This window comes from Epinephelus moara, chromosome 13 (assembly GCF_006386435.1).
Source record: "Epinephelus moara isolate mb chromosome 13, YSFRI_EMoa_1.0, whole genome shotgun sequence".
Lineage (NCBI taxonomy): Eukaryota > Metazoa > Chordata > Actinopteri > Perciformes > Serranidae > Epinephelus > Epinephelus moara.
The window spans coordinates 25,240,990-25,260,829 of NC_065518.1; the positions used below are offsets into that span (position 1 = coordinate 25,240,990).

General features: G+C 40.6%; 1 protein-coding gene across 1 annotated transcript in view; it reads right to left on the minus strand.

The window, feature by feature from the left end:
• snx29 (sorting nexin 29) overlaps nucleotides 1-19,840 on the minus strand; it is a 199,311-nt gene that overhangs the window by 64,650 nt on the left and 114,821 nt on the right. The window contains exons 16-18 of the mRNA XM_050060227.1: nucleotides 11,816-11,932; nucleotides 7,758-7,813; nucleotides 7,248-7,329 (exon numbers count right to left, since the gene is read on the minus strand). Of these exons, the coding sequence (XP_049916184.1) occupies nucleotides 7,248-7,329; nucleotides 7,758-7,813; nucleotides 11,816-11,932 (255 nt within the window). The remainder of the gene's footprint in view (nucleotides 1-7,247; nucleotides 7,330-7,757; nucleotides 7,814-11,815; nucleotides 11,933-19,840) is intronic.

Here is a 19,840-nt window from a genome sequence, read left to right on the forward strand (position 1 = left end):
AAGAGGGGATGACTAAGAGGAAGAAGGGAAAAGTGACTGAACAACAAAGCAATATAGAGGAGAACGGGGGAGAGAGATGGAGTGCATAGGAGAGGGACGGAAAACGAGAGAAAGACAAGGGGGTAGGCAACTTGTTTGGCAGTGTTTGCTTCTGCCTAGCAGCCGTGGGAGAGATGTGCCTAACATGCAGCAAAAAGCGGGGATCATCATCTGCGTGCCTCATCACCATTGACCTCCGTGCGCACTAGGCACACCGAGCGGCGCAGCCCGCTCTGCCAAACCTGTCATGCACAAGACAATAGACTACTGAAATAACAGAAGACAGTAGAGAAGGAGAGTGGTGCAAGGAAACGCGCCGGCCCCTTAGGTTGTAATAAATGTTTTAGTAATTTGGGCTTTTAATCAGGCTTGGGCCCAAAACTGCTGCCATGGGTCAAGCTTGGGAGAAAGCTTGGACAGGAACCATACAGGCTCATGTAGGGTCCGGCCTGATTTTTTGGACCCACTCATAGCTAGACATTTTTCGAATGGTGCAACCAAACAAATGGATAATACAGTGAAAAGAATTCTCTGTCCACTTGTTGCAATGTATTCGATGGCCTCACAAACGTTTGCTATCCACAACACTGCCTCTGCATTATTATGACCTCCTCCACCTATGTCTTTTTTTCTTTCTATTGTCAGAAACCTTTGATTCGGCCCTCTGGTGCCATCTACTGGATGTATTTTGCCAACATAAAGGACACAACGAAGAATGTGGGCAGAGACAGTCATGACATTTGAAATGAACATATCTATTTTTGTACATAAAGGGAATGTAAATGAGCCTTAACTCTAAAATGTAAGTATCAAACATAAGGTAGCATGTTCGGTACCACAACCAAAAGATACAGCTGAAGTCTACAGCCACATTACCGTCTTTGTGAGGCTGTAATAAACTGCAGTGTTTTGAGCGTCTAATGTTAGCATGCTAACATGTTCACGATGGCAGTTCTAACATGTTGATGTTTAGCAAGTGTAATGCTAATCATGTTCACAGTCATGCTACGGGACACAAAGGTTGGACACTTGCTTGCTGTTAAGACATGGCCCACATATTCTCAGAGGGAATTATTTTTCCTCCATTTTGACTGGAGTAATTAAAAATGACTGATTTTTGTGGTTAAAAAAAACAAAACAAAAACAGTAATTACCAGATAACAGATGCCCTCAAATATCTGTATCAAATTTCACTGCAATCCATTTAACAGTTGCTAAAATATTTCAGTCTGGACCAAACCCAACTGGACCCTCCAACCGACTGTCCTTGCCATCCCTAGACCCAGAAACCTCTCCTTTAGTTCTTAGCATTCCCAAAGTCCTCATTTTTTCTCTATATGAGTTTAAACTAACCTGCTTATTACACACACAACTCGATCCTGATAACATACAACAGCCAGAACCTCATTTCTTTGGAAAAGAAAAGAGTTCCTCATCAGCTTCTGACTGATGCTCTTTTCACGGCACACTGCCAGAATAAAATACACAGGTAATGAAAACACAGACACTCCTGCACACACCAAATGACTCCTTGTGTTCGTTGACGGCGTGCAAAGGACGCTTCCTTCCCTCCTCTCATGATAGCCTCTATTGTTGGTATTGTGTGGGAGGGAGACACTGTGCCGCGGCCGGTATAATTCTCTCATTATGAGTTCAGAAGGGGAAAAGACGCACGGGGAGGGATGGAGCGATGGAGGGATGAAGGCCCAGAGGCACGGCGTGCCACAAAAGAGCAAAACCCGACTGATAATGGAGCAAATCCATCAGTCTCCCGCTCTCCATCTCTGTCTGACTCTCGTCATCCATCCCACAGGCCTTACTGAGCTTTAGATGGAAGTCATTTCGGAAAGCTTGGAGAGGAAAGTAGCTCTGAAGAAATGCAAAGAGAGAAAATGGAGTACAAGCCGTTTTAGCTGCGCCATAATGCCATGCAATCTGGCAGACGGGGGGAGGCGGAAAAGGAGGCTGAAAAAGAAGGGCAGAGAGAAGGAGGGATGACGCAGGAGAACGAGAGAGGAGAGTAAGAAGCAGACATTAAGGGACACACAGTGTGAGAGGTGGAGGTTAGATCAGCCTCTTTTCCTCTCTGGGTGAGTTTAGCGGCAGCGTAGAGCTGTTAGCGTGCTTATTTTCAACCACAAGGTTGCTGTGACCTAACTTAGGCTCCGGCTTCGAAAATCCCATTCACTCTCCGAGCCTCCCAAAACCCTCTCTAGCTTCGGCTATGGCTCATTGCTCTCATCATTGGTTCAATTTTGCAAGCATATGCGTGTGTGTGTGTGTGTGTGTGTGTGTGTGTGAGTGAGAGAGAGAGAGAGAGACAGAGAGAAGGAGAAAAACACTGAGCTAAAAAGTCTATGCAACCGCTTGAGGGTATTTTAAAGAGACCCTTGCCTTCTCCTTATGATACTCTCTGGTCTTTAAGACTGTTGGCTCGGTGTTCAATCACCACAACAACCTCACCTTAACAACAATGACTCCAGTAACCTTGGCCATCCATTAGCCTGTCTAAGAACAAAAGCTGTTTCCATAGGGAGCCATTAGACGAATATAGCTCTGGGAAGGGAAGTATCCAATACACCAGATGGGCTGCGCTTTATACCAGCTCCAGGGCTGGACAGCAGTCTCACAGACCGTTACTGAGAGGGAGAAATTAGGCTAAATCGGTGCAACACATGGAAAATGTTCAGGTTCGATGCTGGAGTCCGTCCAAGAATGTGAAACTGCAGGTGGACACTGATTATTGCCCAAAGCATTACAGATATCTGCACACTCCAATATGTTCCACATATTTTCAATCAAACTAGTTATCAAATCAAATTCATTTGAAAAGTGAACCCTCAAGAAGACAGATTCCTTTTATTATTTGTTAATAGGAAATTTCTACCTTAATGTTGGAGATGAGCCCCAGTTTGAGCCTCATCCCCCTCGAATAAAAACACATAAGTAGCATAGGACTTTTTTTTTTTTGCCGAAATTAAAGACATACACACCATAAATTACTGCAAAAAAAATGCACAAATTGGAGCATAAAAATCACCAGAATGCAGGAAATTAAGTGTCCAAATCCCACCGTTTCATATGCATTCCCCCAATGTTGAAACAAATACTGTGCTTTTAGGCCCTAATGCAGTGGTTTTCAAACTTTTTTGCCCAAGGCAAAGGGCAAGCCAAAATCTCAAGGCACTCCTGTATTTAATATCTGTACACAATAGCTTCTTTACTGTATGTTATCATTCTTATCATGATTTAAGTCAATAAAGATAAGAAAAAATAAGACAAGTAGCTTTCGTGATACTGTTTTACAGGTTTTTTTTTTTCACTTTTCTTTCAGTGGGAGGTCATTTTTGCTGGTGCTTTGTTGTAATTTGCTCCGCACAATAAAGCACTCCATTGTCCCACTCATGGCTTTCTCCTTTTAAATTTTATCATCCCTCACACTGGCTGCCAATCAGGGCTTTTGATGTGTCACACATTTAGAATTACTACGTGCCAATGGCGACAAATACTGTACGTTTCCCTAAAAATAAAATGAAATGAAGTGAAATAAAATAAAATGAAATAGAACAAAATGAAATAAAATTAAATTAAATTGAATTAAATCACATTTTATTATCTAGAGTTTACCTCTTTATTGGGAAATGGGCGCTCACAACATACTGATACAATCAATTAAAAAACTAATTCATAACTTGTACAGGCCCAGTTGAATATCACAATAACAATGTACGGTTATCATAAAATTCTACGCCACACCTGGACTGGCATCACGGCACACCAGTGTGTCGCGGCACACCATTTGAGAGCCACTGCTCTAATGTATTACCATCTAATGTATAAAACTTAAACACCTAGCAGTCTTCGTCATTTCACCACACCTACCACTGTTCTGAAGGTATTTCAAGAATCTGGACTGTTTCTTCATCCAGGTAGCCACAACTACCATATGTCCTTGCTCTTTTTGTAAAATGTAACTTCATACAAAAATATAAAATATTGGAATGAAACATCTATAAGCCAATGAAGCAAGATAACTATCAATACATTTTATAATTTTGGTTCCCTCTGTACAAAGTGAGCAAAAAGGGTGTGCAATTTCTGGCTTCCATCTTTGTTTGGATTAGGAAAAAAAGGCACAACTTGAGACACACATTATGATCATATTTGTCACACAGCTGCTGGAGCATTTTTGCCACCAGAAGGTTAGAACAGTCTTTGAAGATATAAGAAAAATCAGAGTGTCTTCTTTTCAGAAAATCTGATTCTTACCTGTATTACTCTAAAATAATGTAAATAAATGAGAAGATATGATACACTGAAGCTAGTTTACCACATCAGCCTGTAATGAATCCTCCCAAACTCTGCTTTGATGCCAGCACTGTCATAATGCACCCACCTGTAAATCGTGCAGCACGAATAAGCTCCCAAAGTGCAGGGAACAAGTCACTTTCTCAACACTGTGCTTCAATTTTAAAATTGAGCTGCCTTCCACATGAGTATTTTCCACCACGGATGCCAGAATATGCCAATTCTAAATCATTAAACCAGATGTGTTCACAAGAGCCAAGATATATTTCAGGATCTTTGCTTTTCAGTAAAGGACACTGACCACTAAAGATGTAAATGACAGGAATGAGAGGGACTAAAACAATGCACCTTATTTGCCATTGTTGTGCTTCTGTCCTTTCCTGAGATAATTTCAGACAAAAAGATGTCAGACAGCTCTCAGCTCGAGCCCCGAGTTCTGAATTTACATTTATTATGTATAAGGTGAGGCGGGCTGAGCTCGGTAGCCAGCCAGTCCTGACTATCACTTAGAGCTGAGGATGTGTCACCTGTCTCTTCCCGTCCCATATGGTTTCCCCTGACTAACGTTACCGCTGTACCTCCTGGCTAGAGAGCAGATAACAGCACAGTGTGTGTGTGTGTGTGTGTGTGTGTGTGTGTTTGTTATTCTGTCAAGTTGTTCTGTAAAGCATAAAGAAGTGTCTACTGTACCTGAGCTTGCATGTGTTTGTGTGTGTATCCATGTGTGAATGCATGACTTTGTGTGAGTGTGTGTGTATTACTTGCATTTGTATCAGTCTCTGTAAATCCCTATGAGCAGGTATGTGTGTGTTTTCTTGTGTCTGAGTGTGTGTCGTATTTCAGCCAGTGAACATGATGTTTGTGTTTGTCCCACTACATCCACGTGTGTCAGTGCCACTGTGTGTGTATGTGTGTGTGTTTCTCTGTCTGTCTCACAAAGCTGAACCAGGGGACCGTTCAGTGTGCATGTGTGTGTGCGTGTGTGTGCGCTTCTGTCTCAGAGGAGGGAACCGGTGGACGGCTGCGGTGAGGGAGCTGAGGTGTAACACCTTGTTAATGTGACAGACACAGTAAAACAGTCACCGAGGGAATGAGCCACCGTTGTCTACTTTGCTCGATAACTTGACAGATACAAAAAGAAGCAGCAATTCGGTTTGTTAAGCCGCTCTCGAGTTCAGTTCCCAACACACCTTACTTAGATAAGTGCTTGGCACAAGTGGAAATGTGCTATTATCTTTGCTGTAAATACCACAAGCAGTAGGTAATATGAAGGCCATCTGTCTCCATCCAATAGTAGTTTGGAGAGTGTGGGGTCAGAGGGTTTTCTTAGTTGAATAAGTTAGTTTAGCTGGCCTGACTTATTGATCCTTTATCTGACCAAGGTTTGTGCAAGTCTGAATCTATGGCTCTGACCATGGCTCTGAAATATCAGCAGTCTAACTGTGCTGTGTGGGGATAAATCCTTGGCGCTGTCCATGGTGCTGAAGCAGCAGACGGATTTGTAATTTGAGTTCTGCCCTTCTGTCTGTTCAGTCTCGCCTCTATAACATTCTCTAAACTATATAGTTAAGTTTGGTTACAAACTTAGAAGTGGGAAGTGCAGTCACAATTTTGATTTGGGTCTAGAAATGTTTTGTCACGACACAGATTCTAGACAACCCATTTCTAAGCCTAAGGACCTGCGTCCATATAGCCTTTCTGTCTAACAGAAAAGTGCTGGAAGAGTGCTGGAGAACTACTTTGATGTAGCGCTGTCCATGGGTTTTGTTGCTATGACAACACTATCTTGACATTAACATTAGCTAGGTGGCTAAGGTAATGCTACGTCAACAGAGGGTTAACTACACAGACAACAACAAGCTTACAAGGCGTGTGGTACCAGCAATATTTGGTGTCCACCCGATCTGAACCCACAAATGTGCTTTTCTGTCTTTGCTGTAGTTTATGACTGACATAAAGCTCGGGATAGATAGTAAAGGTGCAGCAGTGACAACACCAGCGCCTTTCCAAAAAGGTCAGAGATTTTTTACTGCAAGTACTCTGAGCAGCTAAACAAAAAAGTTGGAGCGCTCTGACAAAGACGCTGGTCGTAGAACCTTTTCTCGCATACACTTTGTCCTCATTGGGAACAACTGAAAAAAGACATTGTGTGGACTCTCAGCCAACAACGATCTGTTCACATATTCACATGACAGGCTTTAGAAAACAAGATTAGTAGTCTAAAGCCAATAATTCAATAATTAAGACAATTGACTCCACAAAACAACATATGTCAAACTAATGGTGGCTCTAGAGGAAAAGTCAGAGGACCACCTACATCACTAATATGGCAAACTGGATAAGTGATGACTCTGACCTCCTGGTGGTGCTACAGGAAAAGTCAGGGATCTCCAAATTTACTTGCAATCATTCTGTGTGCACCGTAGATATCTGCACCAAATTTCATGGCAATCCATCAAATAGTTGTTGAGTTCAGTGTGGACCAAAGTGGTGGACTCACAAGCAGGACACACTGCTAGCATGGCTACAATCATGTTTGTCCCTGTCTAGCAAAATGCTTTGTTTGACCACTTGAGCAGAGTTGACTAGGGGAAAAGGCTCTGAGTGCAACAATCCTAATGAGCACTGATAATGAGGTATTAATGCAAACTTGGTTTAATGTTTAATTATTTCAGAGCTTGCTCATTTGTTGCCTCGCTCTTTGGCTTAATGAACTTGTACTGTTGTTTGGTTTAACTCAAAGTAATTGATCACAGAAACCTACTTTGTTTTCATCAGCTTCATAGTCCTGGGGGTAAAGTTTCCCACATATTCCAACAGCAAGTACTGTCATACGGTGAGTGACTTGCTAGTTTTACCTGGTAAACAGAGGACATAGATATTAAAGAGGCTGAACGTACCTGGTAGACATGGTAGGCATTGGCAGCTCTGCCCTGCAGGAACACAGAGGGGATCCACACATTGATGAGAGCGCGATGAGCCCTGAGTGACACAAACAACAAACCATCCTCACTGTCGTCGCCATTATCATCATCATCATTATCATTATCACAGCAACATCAACAGTGCGTCAGCGCAATGCTTGGACAACTACAGCAAATTACAGCTCACTCTGGTAAAACTCCTCCAAATCTAATTTGGTCTTGATCTGAGAGTGGAGGCAATTAATGAATGTATGAAATCAAACAGTGTTAAAGCTTTGTTCACAGGTAAACTTGAGATCTTATAGATACAATTACACTGGGAGAACAGATATTTTATTTGAGTAGCTCTTGCAAGGTACAAACCCAGAGAAACTCCAGAGGTAAGAGTTAATTAATATAAAAAGAGGGAAGGTCGGAAGAGAAGTGAGAGAAAGAGGGTGAGGGGAAGAGAGTAACAGAGGTTTAATAAAAGAGAAATATTCTTACGTCTCAAAATCTGACAGGCTGGGGTCATCCGACGTCTGGCTTAAATCACCTGGAACCTGGAGTAGATTAGAGAGTGGGAGATTGATAACAAGCAAGACAAAAACAAATGAAAGAAATTTATTACAATGCAATACAAACTAATGTACAAATATAGCATTTATACAGACACATACACATGGTGTCCAACATGCAAGTTATTCCAAACCAAAGGGTACTGTGACAGTTTCCAGAGACTACGTAAAAAGACTTGAGTAAATGTATTGTCACAATAAACCAGTAAAGAACACGCAGTCATAGGTCAACCACACAGTACAAGTCTCCTTCTGAGCTGAGTCAGTAACACATGAACACAGTGACTGAAAACACACGAAACCCAGCAAACAAACAGAGAAGTTGTAATAGTTAGCTAAAAATAATGTTAACAAAATAATGATTGAAAATAGAGTAGATAGCTAAAATAAACAGTAATGAATAAACAGTTGAAATAGTTTGCTAAATCAATGATAATGCAATGACAATACAATGCAACTGTAAAGTCTTTGCTAAAAGTAAAGAACAAACTGTTGAAATAGTTAGCAAAAAGTAATGAACAATGGAATCCGTTAGCTATGGGTAATGAACAAACAGCTGAAAAAGCTAGCTTAAAGTGACAAACCACTTGAAATGCTGGCTAAACAGTTGAAATAGTTAGCTAAAAGTTATGAATAATTAGTTAAAATAGTTCGCTAAATCAATAATAATAATAATACAATAACAATACAATATCATTGAAAGCTCTTCGCTAAAAGTAATGAACAGATGACATAGTTAGCAAAAAGTAATAAACAATGGAAATAGTTAGCTACAAGTAATGAAAGAACAGTTGGAATAGTTAGCTTAAGGTGAAAAACATCTTGAAATAGAAAAAAATGTGGAATAAACGGTTGAAATAGTTAAATAAAAGTAATAAATAAACAATTAAAACAATTAGCTTAAAGTAATAATTGACAATTAAAATAGTTAGCGAAACGTTATAAATATATAATTAAAACAGTTAGCTAAAAGTAATAATTAACAATTAAAACAGCTAGCTAAAAGTAATAAATAAAAAATTAAAATAGTTAATGAAAAGTAGAAAATAGACAATCAAAATAGTTAACTAAAAGTTCTAAATAAACAAACAATTAAAACAGTTAGCTAAAAGTAATAATTACCAATTAAAATAGTTAGCTAAAAGTAATAAATAAACAATTAAAATAGTCAAGTAAAAGTAATAAATAACAATTAAAATAGTTAACTGAAATTAATAAACAATTAAAATAGTTAGCTATCAATTATAAATAAACAATTAAAAAAGTTAGCTGAAAGTTATAAATAAACAACTAAAATAGTTAGCTAAAAGATCTAAATAAACAATTAAAATAGTTAACTAAAAGTAATAAATAAACAATTAAAATAGCTAAAAGTTATAAATAAACAATTAAAATAGTTAGCTAAAAGTTATAAATAAACAATTAAAATAGTTAGCTATCAATTATAAATAAACAATTAAAAAAGTTAGCTGAAAGTAATAAATAAACAACTAAAATAGTTAGCTAAAAGATCTAAACAAACAATTAAAATAGTTAACTAAAAGTAATAAATAAACAACTAAAATAGTTAGCTAAAAGTAATAAACAATTAAAATAGTTAACTAAAAGTAATAAATAAACAATTAAAATAGCTTAAAGGTATAAATAAACAATTAAAATAGTTAGCTGAAAGAAATGAATACAGTTAAAACAGCTAAAAATTATAGATAATCAGTTGAAATAGTTAGCTAAATCAATAACACAATAACAATACAATATCATGTAAGCTCTTTGCTAAAACTAAAAAACAAACAGTTGACACAGTTAGCAAAAAGTAATAAACAATGGAAATAGCTACAAGTAATCAACAGACATCTAAAAGAGTTAGCTAAAGTGAAAAAAAAACACTTGAAATAGTTAGCTTAAAGTAATGAATTAACAACTGAAACAGCGAAACATAATGTACAGTTGATATAGTTCACTAACAGTAATAAATAAACAAGTAAAATAGCGAAAAGTAATAATCAATTGAAACAATTAGCAAAATCGATAATAAAATAACAATACAATGCCATTATCGGTTCTTTGCTAAAAGTAATGAACAGCTGAAATAGCTGGCTAAAAGTTATGAATAATCAGTTAAAATAGTTAATTAAAAGTAATGGTTACTGATTAAATAGGTTAGCTAATCGTAATTCATAAACTGTGACTGAATACACTAGAAAAACAACTGAATAGGTGCAGTAGCTGAAAGTAATTGAAAATCATAAATACCTAATAGTTAAAATGCTAAAAAGTTAGCTAAATGTACGGTGGAAAAAAGGTTTAAACAGTTAGCTTAAAGTAATGAATGGTTGAAATTGTTACTGTATCTGAAAGTAATCTATTACCAATTTAAATAGTAAACTTTACAGTTAGAATAGCTAAAGCTCATAGCTTAATACCTGGGGAAAAGATTAAAACATCCAGTTCCTGTAACTCCATGTGGTTGAAGTACAAACTTAACCATACCAACCTAAACATTCACAGTTCACTTGTATGAAAAAACCACCACTATTTGAAACGGACAAATTTGGAACATGACTGGTGGTGTTGATCAAGGGCTACTTGAGTTCATCTGACAGGGCTCTGAGAACCGCCGCAATACACAGTACCCCGTTTACTCATCTGAAGCACACAGCTGGAATGCCTCTTCATGCACGTATGTGTTTTGTGTCCAACGCTATTATTGCTGATGACTATCCTCAGTTAGCAGTGGTTACCTAATATGACACCCTTTATGCAAATGTTTGTGTGTGAGAGTTCATCAACCCTGTGATTTGTTTCACTCTGCATGTTTCCAGGTCCCTCGAGGAACCACATGACCAGGCCCAGATGTTGGCCTTCTGGATGAGAGTGTGTCTGTGTGTGAAAAAGAGAGCGTGTGTGTGTGTCCGTCTCTACTCCATCTCTCGTCCAGAGCTGGCCTGTCAGCTTCTCAGCTCTCCCAGAGAGACTATTTAAACCTGGGCTGAAACACTGTCACCGCAGCCCTCTTCAGTGGGGTCTCCAGCCCGCAAGCTTTGATCAAACTCTCCAAGAGTGGCACACACAAACAGAGATGCACGCACACACACACACACACACACACACACACACACACACACACTGTGAAAGTAATAGAGGATTGGGAGGAAGAGTGAGAGACGGTAGAGAGGTAGAGAGAAAGTGATCAGGGTTCGGTCATCTGCAGCAGCTATTGAAAGCTGGAAGAATGCAGCAATCAGGTGCCAGAGATGGACACACTCACACTCACACACACAGAGTGAGTGGTCCAGCAGAGCAGGGCTGAAGCTGGGGATAAGAGGTTCTATCTTCAGCCTGGGGCTCCCATCACTGCCGCTGTATCAACCCACACTGTTTGTGTGTCCATACTGCTTCAAGCTCTCCTGAGCATGACCATATGTTGGCATTCTGTGTGTGTGTGTGTGTGTGTGTGTGTGTTTGTTGCTGTTGTAGAGGACCACTTTGAAAGTGCTGAGAAAAAGTACTTAGTTTGAACTACACTTTGGATAGTTAGTGTTAGGAGTGATGGACACCAGTGTTGAACAGGCACCAAAAGAGCACCACCTACAGAAAATCAAACCTCATCAACAGAAAAGTAGAAAGATGTGAGCACACACTGTTTGACTGACAGATTATCTACAGGAACAGCGGTGCAAGAAGCACAGCCAAAAAATGAAAACAGAGGAATCTTGCAGGAGACAACTTCAAGGAAAATGCAGTTAAGCGTTATTGGCAGCCATTGACCGTGGAGAAAAATGAGCAGAGAACCCCTGCAAAACAAACAGGGGGGAAGTGGAGATGAAAATCAAACAAAATCACTAGGAGGAGAGCCGAGAAAATGGCAGAGTGACAGAGACAGGAGGCTGGGGGGAAAAAGAAAACCTACAGAGAAATACGATGAGAAGGGACATCTGTGTGTGTGTGTGTGTGTGTGTGTGTGTGTGTGTCTGTCCAGTCACTTACCGGGCCTCTCAGGTCAATGAGCTCCTGTCTCATCTGGACAATGAGGTGGTCTTTGGCCATGAGGGAACGATACAGGCGCTCATTAAACTCTATCAATTCACCGTGCATCTCGGCCACCTGCAGCATACACACACACACAGAAACAAGACACACAAAAAGAGCATTTACAAGCTTATATAACACACAATTACAGTAAAAAATGGACAATAGAAAATCATGTAAACATATTATGTACAGCGTGAGAGCAATTAAAATACAATTCTCTGTTTCCGTTAAACACACAAAAGGCAACAAGCACTCCAGGTTATGAATGTAATGACGTAATGGATGCTGACAGTGGGACAGATTCTGGGAATGCCTGACAGGGATGGGAGGGTTGGTGGAAGAAAGAGGGGTGAGAGACATGGAGAGAAAGTGAGGGGGTGAAACCAGTTCATATCCTAAACAGTCAGACTCCTGCCAGCCTGCTAATCAATTGTCATCAGCTCTAACTAACCTTGACGCGGTGTTATTCACATCTGTGTGCATGTGTGCTCATGAAAATATGGCTAAGTTGTTCTGTGTGTGTGTGTGTGTGTGTGTGTGTCTCGGCCTGTCTGCCTAACCAGGCTGGACAGCGTGGACAGGTCTCTGTCAGGAGACTGACAGCTGTGACACACACTGTGCTGTATGGAGGACACCTGCTGTCACAGCCGCTTCTGCAGAGCGCCATCTCCGGCTGACAGGTGAGCTGAGCCACTGCGCCGCTGTTGCTCCAACACCGGCCTTCATACATTAACTTATTCACATCCCATTTAAGAGCCCACACACTGCCATGAAGGAGGAGGAGGACGAGGAGGTGGAGAAGCTCCTTATGTAATAACAACAGTGATGGTGATCATAGTAAACTTGATTTATCAAACACTCTGAAGTAAATGTCTGTTTTGATACCAGTTTATATCAAATATTTAACGATAAGAGCAGAAGGCCTGTGCTAAAATTACAGGGCAGTGGTTCCCAACTGGTGGGTCGCTGTCCAAAAGTGGGTCAAGGGTCCATTCTGAGTAGACCTCAATGTTTCAGATGTGTTAAAAATACACTTTATTTTGAAGCACAGTCAATTTCTGGCACAGAGCTTTTATTTTGAAGTGCTGTTTCCTGCTGTAGAGTGAGTGACTGTTGGTTGTTGTTTTTTTTTTTTATTGCTATGTTGGCTCTATAAGGACAACTGTTCTATATTTTTCCTTATGTAGCCTTTAAGGACAACTGTTCTATATTTTTCCTTATGTAGCCTTTGTTAAGATCCGTTACATTGAGGTTGGAAACCTGTTTTGCAAGGTAGACCTGGCCATTTTACTCCCGGCTAAACAAAGAGCAGGCTCAAGACTATCTTTATAATTGTGTCTTGGCCAGGAGCAGTGACTTCCAGGATAAACAAAAAAATATAAAGTGTTCATTAGTGAGCTTTAGAGATGTTGGTAGATGGATTTTGTTACCTTTGATCAGAGCCAGACTAGCTTTCCCCCCTTGCTTTCAGTCTTTTTGTGAAGCTAAGCAAACCAGCTGCTGGCTGCAGCCTTTTCTAAAATGCTTGAAGTGGGCCTGTACTCTGCGGAACGCACTACCAGCACTTGGACAATTTTCTTTGTACTGTACAGAGTCTGTCTCTTGTGCACCGGCATTTCTCACAAGCTGCCGGTACTCTTCCCTGCCCTCTCCTTTTCAGATTCTCTGGGTGATTCACAATGGCCTTCAATAAACTGCTTCACCCAGAGGGCACTGGGGGCACTATGTAAGCTAACAAGTGGCACTATGTGATGCTCACCTGTTTCCATTCTCGCAAAGAGGGCATGGACTGAGTCAGAATACGACTGCCCCATCTCCCATCACTCACCAATACACATGCCAACATGTGAATGAAAGGAGTATTGGCACTTTTCCCCTCAACTTCGAGCACTTCTTTTATACAACAGACAGACATGAGAGTGGAACTGACCTTTGGATACAAACTCTCTTTAAGAAAGTGAATTGATTTCAGATAGCAAATTTCCCAAAATGTTTAACTATCCCTTTAATACAACACTCACTTCCTTCATGTTGTGATTCGAACATAATTGGTTCCCTCTTTGTGTTTCCATGGTTTTACCTTGAGGGGGTCTCTTCATGGCAATCACAGCAAACAAAAGCACGCTAAAAACTATATATTGGCATATGAATGTTGAAAAAGACAGACTTAAAAACATGCAAAGCCATCCAGGAGTCTGTGCTGGATTACACTCCAATCTCCCCAGTATGACCCAGACAAACACTGGTGCTCTCTGGAGGTGATGCTGCTGTGGAATCTCAGGCGAACGGATTTAATGAATGCTTTAAATTTTTATAAAATTGACTGAATTCATTGGCAGTGGTACTGAGGTAGTTTCAAGCCTTCAGTTGCCATAGCAACCCTATTTCTAAAATACAGAAAGCCAGGCTCCAGTACATGTGTTGTCCCCCACCTCTGGGGCAGACTGCCTCTGGGCCAAGTAATAACAAATATGTATCCTCCTGCAATCCAAAAGCTGAATGCCTTCCTCTGAGCCAAAGACCGGCATTCAAAACATCCCTGTGATTGACAGATATAGAGGCACAATACAGATACACAAATAAAAACTGACAAAAAGAACACTTAACAAAAACATAAATGCAACACTTGGTTATGCTTTTATTTTTCACGAGTTAAAATGACAGATCTTATCCTTTTTCTTGGCACACAAAAGGCTTTGTTCTCTCCATTTTTCATTAATTTGTTAAAATCAGTGTTAGTGAGCACTTTGCCATCATAATCCATAATCCACCCCCCTGACAGGTGTGGCACATCATTGCTGATTAAACATCACCATTACTACACAGGTGTGTGGGATGGTCACAATAAAAGGTCACTATAAAATGTATCGTTTGATTACACAACACTGTGAAGGAATTTTGTTGTGCTACAGCCTTAAGCCTTGGTCAGTAAAGGAAATGGATATAGTTATGCTTAAGGTAAAAGCTGGATCAGCAGAGGGGCCTCGAGGTCAAGATACTTTTTTTTAAAAAAAATTTAAGATTATTTTTTGGGCTTTTTGCCTTTAATATACAGGACAGTGTGAAATGGGGAGACAGAGAGAGCGGGGGGACGACATGCAGTAAAGGGTTGCAAGCCGGAGTCGAACTCGCGACCACTGCAGCAAGGCATCACCTCTATACATGGGGCGCCGGCACTGTCCACTAAGCTACCGACGCCCCGAGGTCAGGATACTTGACCTTTGCTATGAACACACTCCATCTATCGTCTCCCAGTTGTGGCGGAAAGACTACAGCTGTCCAGATAAGGGTGCCTAGCTGGCTCCGTTGCCATAGCTCCCAAGGCTAATGGGAAGGGGGGTTGCCCTATGCTCCAGGCTCTACAGACGAGAGTCTCTGTTTAGATATTTTCATTTTGTGAGAAACAGTCGAGGTGGTTTAGAGTGAGCAAGGTTAGCGTGCTTGCTGTTTAAAGTTAGTGACCAATAGAAACGTATTTGGGAATGTGGAGTAACTCACAAGGAAATACTGTTTGGGTTAAATGCAAGAACTGGGAAAGGACACCCTCAGAATCTCTGGACGGCATACATGTGTGATACTCTGTATGTTGAGCTGTGATTCTCCTCGATCCAGTCTTCATTAAATACTGATAGTGATCGATTGAAGTCTCCTGAGATCTTTTTCATCTATTAAATCATCAGCTTTGAAAATTTCTTCAACATACACAATGCCTCAGATGTCCCAAGTTTTGATGGGGGGTGCCATTGGCATGCCGACTACAAGAGAGTCCACCAAACTTACTAAGCCATTATTAAGCCATCTCGAATGTCCTTTCTGTGCGTTTGGCAGTACATCCAACCATCCTTACAACCCTCAACCACATGTAACCACACCAGTCCAGGACCTCCCCATCGGGTTTCTTCACCTGCAAAATCGTCCGAGACCCGCCACCCAGACCGCTGATCCAATAGTTGATTGCAAAACTTAAGAATATCTGCACAGAAACTGTATCAGAGAAGCTCATCTCAGCCTGATGTGGAGGTCCAGGGCTGGCTCACTACGCCAGGTGGATGTACTGCCAAATTCACAGAGCCACCACTGGAGACGGCTTATAGTAGTGAAATGAACATTCAGTTCACGAGCAACAGCTCTGATGGACATTCCTGCAGTCAGCATGCCAATAGCAAGCTCCCTCAAGACTTGTGACATCTGTGACATTATGTTGTGTGATAAAACCGCACATTTTACACATTTGGCTTTTTATGACAACCAGCCTGAGGCACACCTGTGCAGTAATCATGCTGTTAAGCCAGCATCTTGATTTACCATACCTGTCAGGTGGATGGATTATGTTGGCAAAGTGCTCACTAACATGGACTTCAACAAATTTGTGAACAAAATGTGAGAGAAATAAGTGCCTAGAAAAAGTATTAGATCTTTAATTTCAACTCATTAAAAATGGGAGGAAAAACAAAAGTGTTTATATTTTTGTTCAGTGCATGAGTTAAACCATATGTGCTAAATAAAAATGAGCCTGCTCATGAGCGTTCTAAAAGACGATGCTGAATTAACTTAGCCTAGCTCCTGAGGCAAGGTATTCAGTATGACGGGGGCCCTCATGGCAAAAGACTAATCCGATTTAGTCTTCATCCTCAAATGCAGTATTCATCGCCACACAGCGAGGCCACAGGAGCACAGATCACACTCTGAATCAGGAGGTTGGCAGTGTGTTTGCCTTAAAATGTGACAACTTTCGCATGGCGTCGCTAACCCCGGTGGAGATGCCAAAGTATTGCTTGTATTCAGATAACACTGCTTCAATTACTTGTCACTGAAATGTTAATGTCTATGTTTAATTAAAAGGGTTTTAGACGAGCGAAGGCATTCATTGTTGGATTCATATTAACAGAAACCAAAAAGCATGAGAGGACTGAGACAGAATGTTTAATACATTGGACAAAACACACAATTACATTTCATCCAATGTTACGCATCAAATATAGCATACTAAAGCTCTCACAAAATAAAATTAATCATACCACAAATAACAGTAACGACCAACATTGTCCATATAACAGCACTTGTAAATGGAGTCTCTAGTCTCTCTCATCATTCCTCTCAAACGCAACAGCTGCTGTAGTGAATGGAAGTTTTACGTGTCTGTCTGTCTTTGTTTCTCCATATTACTGCTTAACTGCAGCTCAGACGTTATGAAGTGAATAATGATGTGTGTATCCTCAGGCAGGCTGTTAAATCTCTCCTCTGTCAAACACAACCTGAGCTCTATAGGCAGTAATCCATCTAAAGTATAAAGTAAATGAGTTGCAACAAGTCTGGGCGTTTTTGAAGGCCTTCAATCCCTTGCAGCTGATTTCGACAATAATCATTTGAGCACTTTTTGAAAACATAAAAGACTGCAAGTTTGTTTGTTTTTCTACTTAAGGGTGCTAAATACTAGAAAATAACTTACGTATTTCACTTTGAGGTCCACACATCAAAAATCTGAATTCTGCTAAACTGAGACCAGGAGTCAAAATTTATCAAACTGAACTGCTCAGTCAATATCTACATGTCTCTAAACAGCTGAGACTTTAGAAATCGCTGGATCAGACAGGGCCGCCAAGCCATAAAACACAGCTGACGGTAATCTTAGAACATAAAACACAATAGACTCCGACTCCAGCATTAATCCTCCAACCTGACAGCTTAATGTTTCTGTTTGTATCCTGAGAGAAGCCTGACATTTGTTTCAAAAAACACAACAGACACACGCTTTTAAATCCAGTTTATGCCCCTGGTCCAACAGGCACATGTCACATCCTGTCTTATTCAAGTCGGGGAACAGGAAGTCCACTCTTAAACACTCAACGTCATTCATCACCTCTTATAATTTAGCCACCACAACTCTTAAATAGGACATTATAAAAGAGGGAATTAATTTTAAGCGTGAAGAAACCCAATTAAATCTCAGTGAGAGGGAGCTAATCAGTTTGTCATTCTCCCACCGTGCATGTGGTGTGTGTGTGTGTCAGATGTACAGTATAGTACGTGTTTGTGCATGCACATGTGTGTTGGCTTGGGTGAATGTGTATTTGAGAGTGTGCATACTGTTATTAGCGCGAGTTCATTAAGATGCACAGCCAGGTTCCAGTGTTCATTCACTCATGCCTGGACCTTACATGCAGTGGGCATTATTCAGTTGCATTATCCCACTCTCCAGCTGACCTTTCTCTAGTGGAGGCCACTGAAAGGCTCGCTTCAGGCTTGCCTCGGCCAATAAACATCTGCAGGACAAGGGCTAATTAGAGGCTGCAGGAATCAAAACAAACAAGACAATATATACGAGGAGAAAAGGAGATCAGTGCAGCACAAGGTAGTTAAGAAACTTCAAAAAGCTAAAGGGCACCGTCAGAACGAATTAAGTTAAAGTTAAGTTTAACTGCACAAATGATTTAAACAACAAAGACAAGAAATGACATGACAGACGATGGCATAAACTGGATCCAAGAACATGGCATACAAACTAAAACACAGGCTGGGGAAACAATATTAATGCCAACAGGAGCACAGTGGAGTGCATTGTAAGATGTGCGGGTGTGTGCATGTGCTTGAGAATACAGCATGTGTGTCTACTTTTCACTAACTCTTTTTCTCCTGACACTCACAACCAGAACAGGAACTTGTTAGTCTTGAAGGTGATGGACTGGCTTACAATATCCTTCAAGCCGGTACAGTTTCAAGTTGAAAAGCTTTCAGTGTGAAACCATAAAAACATCACAATAACCTGACAGCTCAACAAGTCAGCCAAGTAGACGCCTGACAGGTTGGTGTTGTCTGCTTTAGGCTACAGCCGATCTTGAGGCTTGAAGCAGTGGCTGAGTGGCTCACGCAGGGAGCTCCCAAGGCCATGATCAAAGATCAGGACCAAAAGTGACCAGCGTGGGTTGAAATGTTCTGTTTGGGGAGCTGGGACAAGCAAAATTGACAGCTTGGTTACAAACTGCTATAACTGTTTTGTTTTTGTTTGTTTTTTGCAGTCCTGTGAAAAGAAGCACACTGCTATTTTCAGTTTGGTGACTGAAAATAGCAGTAAAATCCAGTATTGAATTTAAACTCCTTCCCCTCACAATCAAAGCTCTAAATGGTCAAGCACCATCATATCTTTGAGAGCTCATAGTGCCCTATTATCCCACTAAAACACTGCGCTCTGAGAATGCAGGCTTACTTGAGGTTCCTAGAGTCTCTAAAAGTAGAATGGGAGCAAGAGCATTTGATTATTAGGCTCCTCTTCTCTAAAACCACCTTCCAGTTTTGGGCCGGGAGGCAAACACTGTCTCCGCATTTGAGAGTAGGGTTAAGACATTCCTCTTTGATAAAGCTTAAAGTCAGGGCTGGCTCAGGCTTACCTTGGACCAGCCCCTAGTCAGGCTGATATAGGCCTAGTCTGTCGGGGGACTTCTTATGACACTGAGCTCCTCTCTCCTCTGTCTTATTATCTGCACACAGTCATGTTCCATTAATTCATGTTATTGACTTGGCTTCTTCCCTTGAGCTTATTCTTCCCTTATTTTGCAGGTTCCCACGGATCGGATTTTAGGGGTTTTTTTTGTGGGTGTGGAGGGTTCCTTATCCGTTGTGAGGCTATATAAAGGCTATATAAATAAAACTTACCATTTTATGCAGCTAGTGACTTAGTTGTTAAATACTTTGTTAGTACAATGTCCTAGTCATAGGTCTGACATGAAAACTTTTCAAATTAAACCCTAGAGCCTAACTGTAAGCCATTATTGTAATGAACTTGTATGTATAGCAGATTTAAAGGTAACCTCTAACACGTTTGACCACTTGTATTGCGAGGAGCAATGCTTTACAGTATTACAGCAGAGACCCCGACCTGCTGAGTAACTGAAGTCGTATATCAAGCAACAATAGGAATAAATTTCATTTTCAAAACTTGAATAATTAGTGTCCTCAGTTCCCAAACTCTTACTGAGTGTTGCT